Consider the following 12,357-nt stretch of genomic DNA (forward strand, 5'->3'; position numbering starts at 1 on the left):
GATGATGATCAGAATGATCTTCACATTCTCACAGTAGACTGTATAAGGTGTGTGTGTGTTGGTAGTGTTACGAGGTGTGTTTGTGCTATGCAACACAGTTAGGTTATTCATTTGTTTGTGTTTTCAATGAAATAGGCACTCACAGTGGCAAAGCTGTGTATTTCTGTGGGTTTTTGTGAGCAAGGTGTGCGTGCGGTAGTGGGCCTCTTGTCTCTGCGGTGGCATGGGGTAGGTATCCAGGCAGCACTGAGAGCAGGAGCTCGCCGGAGGGGAATGAAAGGAGCTGCTCAGTGGGAGAGCTGTTTGGAACTGTGGACACCTGCAGGTACCACCTCTCCCCTGCTTTCTAAAAGACATGCTGACACCAGCTGCTTCTGTAGGAGTGGCTATCCTCCTGTAGGGGGGTTGGGACAGTGGAGGGGGGAGTGGTCCGATGATTGAGCAAGAGATGGAGACGCCATGCGGCCGGTTTGAGGCTGAGAGCAGCCTGCTGTGCCTGAGGGTACAAGGGGAATGGCCCATATACAGCCCGCTGCGGAATAATTGCCTTTCCCCTGTTGCGCTCTCTCTCTCTCTCTCTCTCTCTCTCTCGCTCTCTCTCTCGCTCTCTCTCTCTCTCTCGGGCCGTGCACCGCAGGGTCTCATTAAGGCACCAGCGAATGGCTGGATGGGGGCAGGGGAGGGCACATCCTGGAGCCCAGCATGGGGGACTGTCACCTGAGACAGTGACAAGAAAGGCAGAAACAGCTCCTTAATGCCAGCGGGTGGATGGACTGGGGCTCAGTGGAGAGCAGCAGTTGGCAGAAGGGGTGGGGATAGCGGGGGTGCGTACATGTCAGAGAGCTTGGTTGAGGTCAGAGGTGATTGGAGGAGCTCAGCTGGTGGGTTTACAGTCTAAAGGTCCTTGCAGTGGAGCACTGGGCGAACCCTCATTATGATATGGCTCCTGCCTGTTCTGTGGCTGTGACAGGGACTGAGGAGGTAGCATACAGAGAGAAAGGACACAGAGACAGGTAGTATTTTGTGCTGGTGATGTGTTTGTCATATTGGGGAGCTGTCCACCACGTCTTGGTAAAAGGTCACGTCGATGACTGGTCTCTGTGAGAGTTCTATATCTGACAGCACTGCAGGGCAGACTCACATGGAGGAGGAATTACCCTGGTTATAAGGACTGGCTGTAAAGGCTTACTCCTGTTATGAAGGTTTTTCTCCTTATGCAGGTGTTCAGACTGCAGATGATAACTGGGATTGCAGTGTGGAAGGATGAGAGCAGTGTGTGTGTGGCCTTGGGCAACTTATTAGCCCAGAAATACATCTCTGCTACTGTACAACTGTATAGCCTGAAGAGTTGGGATAAAAACATTGAAGAATAGAGAAAGGACTGGACAGGTTAAGAATAAGGACAGATTTATTCCCCTGTACAACTTCAGATGGTTATGGACATGATAAAAGCAGACTCTACACAAGTGGTCACATGGCCAACTAACACAAGTTAACATTACCTTATATCTGACTCAAAATATATTTTATGGTTAATGAAGATTGATAATGATTTGCTCATCCCTGTGTGAGTTTGTCCATATATTTAATGCTATGTGTGTCAAGGACAACACAGGAGACTGGTGCCTATAGGCTAACCGAGAAAGAAAATCTTGCTGTCCTTGTACTTAAATACCATCCCAACATTGGTGTGAGAGAGCCAGTTCACCTATACAATGTACTTGGCCTATACCATTACAATAGCACAATTGCATAAAAGGAATTGACGACAGGCAAGGCGCAATTTCCTCAGGACGTCTACCATGCAAGCTCATTCAACTGTAAATAGGTATTTCGGGCTGAGAGATGGGGGTATTGAACACCATTCACACTGGAAGATGAGACGATCACTGTCTTAGTCTCAGCCACATTTAAACGCATTTAAATCACATGGCTGGAGCCAACAAATCTGTCTACAAGCCAGGCAATCAAAGCACAGGTTCTAGGAGTTTGCTTATGAGTGCCTTTTTCTATATTCAAGCCTGCTTCCAGCATTAGCTGTATTTTATCATCTTGGTATGTGTATCTAGTTGCCTCACAGACCTTTTTATGTGCAGGATCCAACCTTTTGGTATACCTGTATCTCTACGGTCAAGAGTAATTGTGAGACTGATTGTGGTTTGAAGCCGGATCTCCCACATGGACAACATGCACCTTGAAGTCTAGACATTAGCTCGGGGAGCTAACACCTGTTTTCAGGGTCTTAGGCAACGTTGCTGATTATAGGAGAGTGGTTCCAAACTGTCTCCACTACATACACTCACACTTTTTCCTCTATCACCGTCAGATATTACTGTTAGTGAAGAGAAGGAAAAATATGATGGACCAAATTCAGAGATGATCATTTAGATTTTTTTTTCCACAATCCATGATCCTAAATATTCTGGTAAAGCATGCGGCCATTGTTGGCTCTGCCTCTATAAGAAAATATGTAGTATTTATTTATATACAGCTTTAAAGGCTGTGATACTGTGTAGTGTATACGACTGGGGGGGTTGTTTTGAAGGAATAGTCAGACAAAGCTTTTCATCCTTTCTCTGCTCTAGGAGTAGAGTTCCAGAGGAAACTTCAGAGTTAAGCCCCACTATCTCTGAGCCGTGGTTCAAACAGCCTAGTCCCTGCTTTCTATTATGAATGTCCATGCCTGCCTTAATAGTGCATCATGTAGCTCTGCAAATGGCTGCCCAAGCTCAGTAAATACTTTCATTTCCTGAATTAATTAAATAAAGAGGGAATTATTTCTTCTCTGTGGCTGACAGGTTCATCAGAGCCTAAAAAAAGCATATTTTCCTTGCCCGTGTGCGTGCATGCGTGCGTGCGTGTGTGCGATGGGGGTCACACTCCCCAGTGCGGTCCCTAGGTGTCTCCCTCCGGCCGTCCACTGTGCCACCTCATCGTGAACATTATCACCTGCACCTGTGTATAATTGTCACTGATGCTTTATGTACCCTCACTTCCCTTCACTTGTAACAACAATTGGTACAGTAGGGCTGCTAACTAGAGTATAGCGGAACCAAAGGAATGAGAGGGGGGGGGGGGGGGGGTTTAGAAGGTAAACATCCCAAGCCAACCTTGGGGATCCACTATTCATTATGATGACAGGCAGGCACACTTTGAAGTGCAACATGAAAGAGCATTTTTAAGAAGTGATACTTGAGCTAATAAGCATTTTATAAGTACACGGTTAGTACTGTAGCTTGCTACTAACATGGAGATGAAGCAGATGGAGCTCAGAGACATGAGGGCAGGGGGCTGAGGAATATGGGTGCATGCTCAGCCTGATAAGTCATTATCTGACATTTTCATGATTTAAGAGAACATGTAGAGAAACAAATTATACTTTCTTAATCAAGAATCCTTGATTCGTTTTTCAGCCAAATGGTTGGCTCACCACTTGTTTATCTATAAAGTTGAAAGACGGGGGTGGGGAAATTTGCCCACTCTCAACTGAAGACAGAGCTCTGGTCTTACAGTCCATGATATTGAAATTATAGTTTTAAATGCATTTACAATGCAAATACATTGTTTACAAACAATGAAGAAAACAACCTTATATTTGGGGTTATAATAAGGTAAGAAAGTTGTACTGAGCTCATTATGCATTCATAAGTCATATTCTTCAAGAATCCTGAGTATACAGTGCCTTCAGTAAGTATTCACCCCCTTGGACTTTTTCCACATTGTGAGAAATAAATAATAAATAAATACTACTAATTAATTAAAAATTAAAAGTTTAAATTAATATTCACCTCCTTTGATATAACACTCCTAAAATGAGCTCAAACTTAAAAAAAAATGTCTTCAACAAGTCACGCAATAACTTAAATTGAGTGCAAGGATAATAGTTCATGTGATTTTGGAATGAATATTGTTATAAGGTATTTGATTTGCATAGGAATCAATAACACACTGTGTGGATCAGGTTGTCTATAAACTGAGCAAATGGAGAGGAACAAAACTGCTTAGGTATACTACCCTGAGGCCTGGGGAGACAAAAATCTAGAAAGTTGAATGGGAGGAAAAAGCACAGTCGATGGGACAACATCATCCCCAGTCACTCAGAATAGGTCTATATTACCAAGTGACCGAAGAGAATCCCTTAATGAAAAATTTAGCATAGATTACTTTTTCTTATGATGACTGATGGATAGATGATTTACTCACTTAAGACAAATGTATTTGTTGTAAGTCGCTTTAGATAAATGCTAAATGCCATAAGTGTAAATGTAACATCCATAATTGTGTTTGCAACAATGAATTGATGATACAGCAAAGAGTTTAACAAAGCATTAAGTTTAGTGCACATGCAATGCAGTTTCCACACCATCCCTTGTGTGAAGAATAGTGGTAGCTGCCTCATGTTATTGGTATGTTTGTCACTGGGAGGGACTGGGGAGTTTGTCAGGATCAAGAGAAAATTATGATATTTGCTGAGTTGGCAGTGACATCCTAATCTACATAGTGTGTAATTGATTCCTATGCAATTCAGAGACCCTATAAAAACAAACATATTAATTCCAAAATCACATTAACTATTATCCTTGCACTCAGATGGACTCAACTTATGAGTGACTTGTTCAATTAATTCAATTAATTTGAAATTAAAATCAATTAAATCCATTTAAATTAGGTGGTAACACAACAAAATGTGGAAAAAGTCCAGGGGAGTGAATACTTACTGAAGGCACTGTATACTGTATCATGAATTGAAATGGCCTTTGAACAGCAGAACAAATCCCAGACTGGAACTTGGATCAAAACCGGATCCACAAGGACAGACCAGTCATGTAGCAGCTGAAAATGTTCACTTCCAGGCCAAGTGTGACCTGGGACTAGAGACCCAGATACTCAACTGTAATTCATGTGACATGGGACTAGAGATCCAGATATGGATCTCTGTATGGTTTCCCATTCCGATAACCCTATATTTGACAGCCCTGTTTCAGCATTTACCCAGTATTTACTAAGAAAAGATGTGGTAACAAGGATATGATGCCAGCATCCCTCCAGTCACCAGCTCATTTCCTGCTCCCTCCTGGGGTGAGGATCGAACCAGTGACCTTCCGATTGCTTGCCGGCCTCTCTAACCTCTAGGCTACCTGCCGCCCTTCATGATTCAAAAAGAAACAGTGAGAATAATTAATATGCAATTAACAGGTAATAACTGGATTTTACCCAGTATTTTGTATGTAAGTCCCTGCTTTGTACCGGGCTGTAAAATAAAGGGTCACCCCTATTTCCATACAGTATTTTGTATGTAAGTCCCTGCTTTGTACCGGGCTGTAAAATAAAGGGTCACCCCTATTTCCATACAGTATTTTGATGCCCCTCATTTGGAGCCGGCCCTCTTACTCCCCTCTTGGCTTCTCTGTATCCTCATAAGTTGTGATAGCACAAAGCTCTGTTGTAGGGTATGAAATATTTATTGCTCCATAAAACAGGTATTTGAGGAACTGGTAATCTTTAAATTGTTTTGACTGTAAGAGCTGAGCAATGAATCTTCAATATATTTTTTGGTCTTGTGCCCCAGTACGTCGAAGTGCAGAGAAAAGTTTGGTTGATACCCCCACAAAAACATCCCTTGCGCGCAATTAATGTTAAATGCATAACATTTTAATAACTGCATAACTGTCAACCTTGACTCGTGGGTATTTGGTATTTTGAGAACTCAGTGAGTTTAATATACTAATCTGTGCAAAATCTCAGCTCCTTGTGATAATGTATTTATTCTTGTTAATAATATAGGCTGCTCCAAATATTTTACAGGCATTTTTGAGTGACAGGCTCTATTGCTTTGTCAAATAAACCCTTATTATTTATTTATTTATTTATTTTCCCGCCGACATTGCTTGGTAGAGTTTCAAGTCAGCATGCCTATTTCCTTTTGAATTGTCAGTCATACCACCATATCTGTCACATTTTGAGGTCCAATTAAGAATTTCAGTTATATTAGCATGAGAGAGAGAGAGATGGGTTGGAGGGATGTAGGGATTGGGCTAGATAATGGATGATGATTACTGTTGCAACACCCTCCAAACATTTAGAGTTTACATAAGTGGCTGCTCCCATCAGAACTCATGACAAGCATTATTTAGTTTTTTGCTGAAAATAATCTTCTCATTAAGGATACTCAAAGTTCTAACAAGTGTATGGATGAATACGTTCAAGTTGTGATGGCCTCTTTTGTCTCTATTCTGGGTTTTGTTGTTTAATGTCTATTCAATCACAGGAATGTGTTTTTAAACCTTTGCCAACCACTCAAACTGACCTCCGGAGAACTCCCCCAGGAGAGTGTCTGCCAAGTCTAGTAATTTCCTCATTATTCGTTGTTTTCTGGTTTCTCAACACTGAGAGATTATAATTGTGGAGGGAAAAATAGCATCAAAACAATTGCAGTTTGCGATGGAGCCTTTCCGGTGACGGAACATTTCTTTGGGCTTGGACTCTTTGAGGTACCCCATAAGGACAGGTGTTTTTCATCTCCTGCCTCCATTCTCCCTTTTGAATCTTTTCCACATCAAACGGTTGCACACTCCCAAGATTGTCCAGAGAGAAAATCAATAGATCCAACCTGGCCAACGGATGTGTCTGCCCAGCCCACCTCTAAAGCGCTCTTTAGGGGAGATAAGCTAGTGTGCCGTGCAGCTGGTGGTCAGAGATTACAGCAACGTTGTCACAACATTGGGCGCCTCACCTCTGGGTGATGACGAGTCGACGCTGCTCCTGCCACAGAAACTGTGGAATCCTGAGGCAGCACAGAATCCTGAGGCAGCACAGAATCCTGAGGCAGCACAGAATCCTGAGGCAGCACAGACTGTTGTGCCAGTTTATTATCCATGGCTTCATGAAGTCACACAGCCCCAGACAGCCTTCAGAGTGAATTGGTCCAATCAGCCAGACCTAAAGTACATATTCCGCCTTTCCTGATTGACCTTTTATCCCTTTTTTGTTCTTTTTTTTAATTTATTTTTACTACATCTGAATTGAGGGTGAATAGCAGGTGTTCAAAATGAATATTTAACAATGAAATTTAGCTGGCGGGATCATTATGCTTTGGACTGCGCCGCTCATTAGCATTTTAGAGATACCGGTGTTCAGAATTAATTATGCTCACTTTGGTTCCTAATACCCCCTCAGAAAAAGCATCATCGGTCTGACTGTCATTGCCAGTGCCTCAGTCCTCAGCCAGTACTGTCACTGTAATCTATCTGTCCACTCCCATCTCAAACCATTTCATCTCTATACAGTATATATTCATATGCTAATAGTCATGGAAATGTCAGAATTTGCCTATACAGAATCTTTCCATCTAATCTATTGGTCAAATCTATTGAATTGCAAATGTGCTCTATGAATATATGAATAAACGCTTTGTTCACATTTCTGACTGGTCATAATGTCTGAAGTGAGAGGTCTAAGATGTAGAATGACTGTGGGTTTGATAGGATGTTGGTTGATGGACAGTAAACGCCTTCATCTGTAATCAAAGCTCTCCATTTAGAGCAGCAAAGGAACAGCAGGAAAACAGCAGTAGGAGCCTTAGGCCCTGTTCAAATACTTTAGATATGCATCCTTCTTTCCTCCCTTCCTTGACGTAATCACTGATCTAACATGACTGGATTGGTCAAATCAATCTTTCCACAACATTGATTTTACCAACCTATCGACTTCAAGGAAGGGAAGAAGGAAGGATGTATTATATGTACAGGGCCTTAGACTCTGGTTCGCAAGGTTGCAGGTGGTCTTTCACCATCATTAAGCACAGTGCAGCTGAATTGGCTGCTGCACTCCCTCTATGACACCAAGCTGGAGAAAGTGGGTCTGTGTGCAGGACAGGGCTACAGTAGCTCGGGCGACAGGGGACCAGGGAGGGCCACGATCTGCAGTGTTGCCATGGAGAGGCCCCAGGTGTGTTAGGAGGGGGTAAAAAGAGAACCTTAAAATAGTACACAGATTTAAAGACAACTTTCACCCACTGAACCCTTCCACTCTCTGAACAGGATTCAGTGAAGGATAAGCTAGCCACTGCATGCTGCTCCTCCTCCACCACAGACTTGTCCTCTACCTACAGTACTGTATGTATACAGTAGCGGATGTGATTTAGAATCACGCTCTCTTGATGAGGTAGCCCTGCCTGAGAGTTCTAAACTGAAGTGTCACTCTCAGAGCTTGAGGATGTCTGCTTAGCCTTGTGATGGACAACTGGGTCTTCTATGCAGGAGGGCCAGGTTCGAACCCTGTCTGTCACATACTGTATGTTCACACTCCTGCCTTACAATCTAAAGTACACCTATAAGGATGAGGAGGGATATGTTATGCGTTTATACTGTAATGGGCCAGCTATGACAAAGACAGAGAGGCAGGTAAAACCCGAGCAGGAAAGAGAGGGGGACAGAGAGCAGGATGGAGAGAAGTGTTCATTTGAGCTCTCGCTAGAAGGGGAAGGGAGAATGGCAATTGGATTGCATTTTGGAGGGGTAATAGATTTCCTCCTGTCAGTTCTTCTCTAACGCTGTAAAGCAGCCATCTGGCAGCCGGTAATGAGCAGACCTGGGCGATTGTGGACAATTCAATTTAGTTACATAGGCCTATACACCCTTCTGTTGTATGGCTCTAGAACAGCACAGAGTCGTTACTTTGTACTTCATCTGAACACTCAAATGTTGCCTGCCTTTGGCACCCTAGTAACCCTCAAAACCGAGCCTGGTCTAGTCTGATTGTGCTCCTTCTTTATCAGATACACTGTTAACTATCTTTGAGGTGACAATTTACTTGTTTTACCATAGGTAAATTAATTATTTGTGAGTTGTTTGGTTGGAAACCAATCAATTGGAATGAGATACTGCAGGTATTAACAGTGTGTTCTAAAACACATCATGGCTCTGTTTATGATGACAAATTGTATCTTTCGCTGCCTTATATTTTCAATGATAACCCAAACTCCAGTATTAAGCAAATCACCTGGTCAACTTGATTGGAAAAATGCACTTTCTATAACCTTTATATAGGCACTGGTGGACTTACTACTGGTGGGGGGGCTTGCAATAATTGAGGATAACATATACTGTAGCCTAACAATGTATGTTAGATCAGCCAACACATTTGTTTAATTATTTTCCATGTCCTAAAAAGTAGCATTATATTCCTTATATATATAGGGTGTGCTATATTGTGGATAACAGCTGTGATGCGGTCATAGGCACGAGGCACATCCATTACGATATCCTAGTTATAGCACACTCTTGAGTGAGTTATTACTTTTATACAACAGGTTTACACCGACAGCAACAATTCACAAAACAGTGGGGGGGTTTTCATGATATATTGTATATTTATGGGTTTATAATGTAAATATATTGGGTTTATGCACTCCGTCTATAAATGTAGTTCATAAAACTATTACCGTAGTTAGGGGCACAGGTTTCTACTATGATTGGCATGGCAACCCAGTAAACAAACCAAATCTCCACTTGGTTGGCGAATAAAATCTAGCCAGTTCGGTTTTTGAGGAGTGTAGCAACCATGAATTAACCATTATTGTCAGAATCCTTCTATTGGTCTAGCAACGTTTTCATTATTGAAAACAAATGGTATGTATGTACATTTTGCTATAACCTTTATGTAGGCACTGAGTGTTTATGGCATATGTACACATTTTGCAAGTGAAAGTGATTAAGTACCCGTGCTGATATCGTGGGTATCGGAATCACAATCACAATGCAAAAATCACAATGATTGATTTGATCAACCTGTTGTATAATCAGTCGTATGCACTCCAAAATAGATTGTACAAAGACCACTAGTTCATCTCAGCATTATACTGCAGTATAAGCCTACCAATATGATGTTCCAAAATTGAGCGTTTGACACTCATTTTAAAGGAGCAATCTGGGTTTGGTACATCCATTTTTAGACATAATAATTATACATAGCCCTTGAGTATTTAAGAATATAAATGCCTTATGTTCAGCTGTCTTACCCCATTAGACCCAAAATAAAATTGTAAACAAACACTGTATTATATCTAGGAATTTAAGAGTGGTTACATTTCTCTAGCCCCATCCTTCAGCTGTTTACCAAAACAAGTGTTGGGGTGACTGCCACTAGTAGGATACAGAATAAATAAATCAGTAAGATATTAATCTGTTTATGTATGAGATAATCAATGAAAAAGTAGTTGTCAACTGGTTTTGGGCAATCGTGTTAAAATATTTCCATCACTGCCAAGAACAAGCCACTAAGTGAGGCACAGATTGTATCATTCGCCCGGAAACAATATATGAGTGTCAGCTAGCTGTGATCACATTCCTTTTTTGCCCTCGTTGGACATCAGTGAACAATGTATCAAATGTATGTTTGTGTGGTTGCCAGAGTTGTCTCTGTAACTCTGGCTCTTTAGTGGAAGAAAATTGGGGCCCTAAGTCTGTCCCTGCATATAAGCCAACTGTGATTCAATCAAAACATTGTCAACCATAAATGTTTTAACAAGTGTTAATCCTGCTACAGCAGCTCATTTGTGCAGCAGTAGCTGAGTAGCTACGATTGGCCACAGTAATGAGTATAACATTGACCAAGTCCTGTGCTCTTTTTGACTAGTTACCTTGTCGTTTCACCACTTTGCTCACTTAATTTTTAATTCCAGTGAGTGAAGTAATGAGGTGGCTTGTGTGTGTTCTCCCAATAGCCTAGTGTGCTGCTCATGGAGAGCAGTGCTAGCATTCATCATTACGATGGAGTGATTCTATCTCATGTTATGTCCTATGTCTTTGCATACTAAGTTGATGGTGTCTGTGAGCTTCTCAGAGGTTGTGTGCATTGGTAAGTGGTTGACTCTGTCTTTGTTTTGTGTTTGTCGCCCTTGCAGGTGTGCATCGTGCAGAAGAGGGACACAGAGAAGATGTACGCCATGAAGTACATGAACAAACAACAGTGCATTGAGCGTGACGAGGTCCGAAATGTCTTTAGAGAGCTAGAGATCCTACAGGAAATTGAACATGTTTTTTTAGTAAACCTCTGGTGACTATCCTGTGTTTTTTCACTTTTACATGTTTCTGTGGTCTGCATGTTTCTGCTTGTACACTTGTGTCTGTTGTGTGAGACCCAGTGAGATTACTTCTCATGAGGGGGGAATGCATGTTAAATCCCTCAATCTGTCATTAGGATGACAGTTTGATTGTAGCATAGAGGCAAAAATAGTTGTTGAAGTTCTGGTACCATTCTCATCAGAGAGAATGGATATCCATTCAACACCAGGAGTCCATTGCACCACACATATAATCATTAGCTAGATTCGATTACATTAGATATTACATTATTAATCCCCCATGGGAAGTTCAATTGCCACCAAGGCTATAACATAAGACAAACATACAGACAATAACAATTCAGCAAACAACTTATATCCACACATCCATACATTCATACATACATAACAGGGTTTCTGTTTAGAACATTTGCCGCCGGACAACGTGACCGACAAGATTTAAATTTATCGGACATTTGAGAAATTTACCGGAAATCCATATGCATTGTATGCACACATTTGAGCGTCCACCCACGGTCAGATTCACAAAAACACATTTAGATTATGGTAATTCATCAACACAGATTAGAAATTAGCCTGTAAAGTTGTAATAAAATAAAGTTTAACAATGTTCTTATAACAACATGACATGTTTGATTGAAAGGCAAAACATCGCAGCCTGTCTGTTGCGTCTTCATGCCTCAAGTTACCCGATAAACGGCTCTCTCGAAAACGGGGCATGTACAGTTGTCAGTAGCCTATATCAAACAGCGAGAGAGAGCTAATCTGAGATGGAGCAGGGTGAACACCTCATCACATTTTGTCTATTTGTCCCGATTACTATTTTCCACGTCTAGAGGATGTCCAGCATTATAACATCAAACATTTTAACCAAATATTATGACGTGATTTTTTTCACAGTCATGTTCATCATGCCACATTCAGTCATTCACTCCAACGTTATAGATGTGTGCATTTAACAACAATTTCCTCTTCAATCATCGGAGAGCACATTTTGTGCAACCTGTCAGGTTTCGGGTGTCTTTGTTCACGGGTCCGTTGGGGATGGGGGTCTCTCTTTATTTTTTTGACAATTTGGGCAGCAACGATTTTATTTATCGGCTTTTCGTTATCGGCCAAAAGCCGGTTATTGGATAACGTAAACCTTGAAACATACATACATACATACATACATACATACATACATACATACATACATACATACATGCATATTATATGCTATGTACTAACTATGTAAACAAGCTTACACTGGTTTAATTCACACCATCCAGACC

General features: G+C 41.5%; 1 protein-coding gene across 1 annotated transcript in view; it reads left to right on the plus strand.

Annotated features, from left to right (window-relative positions):
• The window catches only part of stk32c (serine/threonine kinase 32C), a gene marked incomplete at its 3' end in the record, with an annotated part of 55,685 nt that overhangs the window by 26,571 nt on the left and 16,757 nt on the right, over positions 1-12,357 (plus strand). Inside the window, exon 3 of the mRNA XM_083694522.1 lies at positions 10,904-11,055. Within this exon, the coding sequence (XP_083550648.1) occupies positions 10,904-11,055 (152 nt within the window). The remainder of the gene's footprint in view (positions 1-10,903; positions 11,056-12,357) is intronic.

Source organism: Argentina silus (assembly GCF_951799395.1).
Source record: "Argentina silus genome assembly, chromosome: X".
Taxonomy (NCBI): domain Eukaryota; kingdom Metazoa; phylum Chordata; class Actinopteri; order Argentiniformes; family Argentinidae; genus Argentina; species Argentina silus.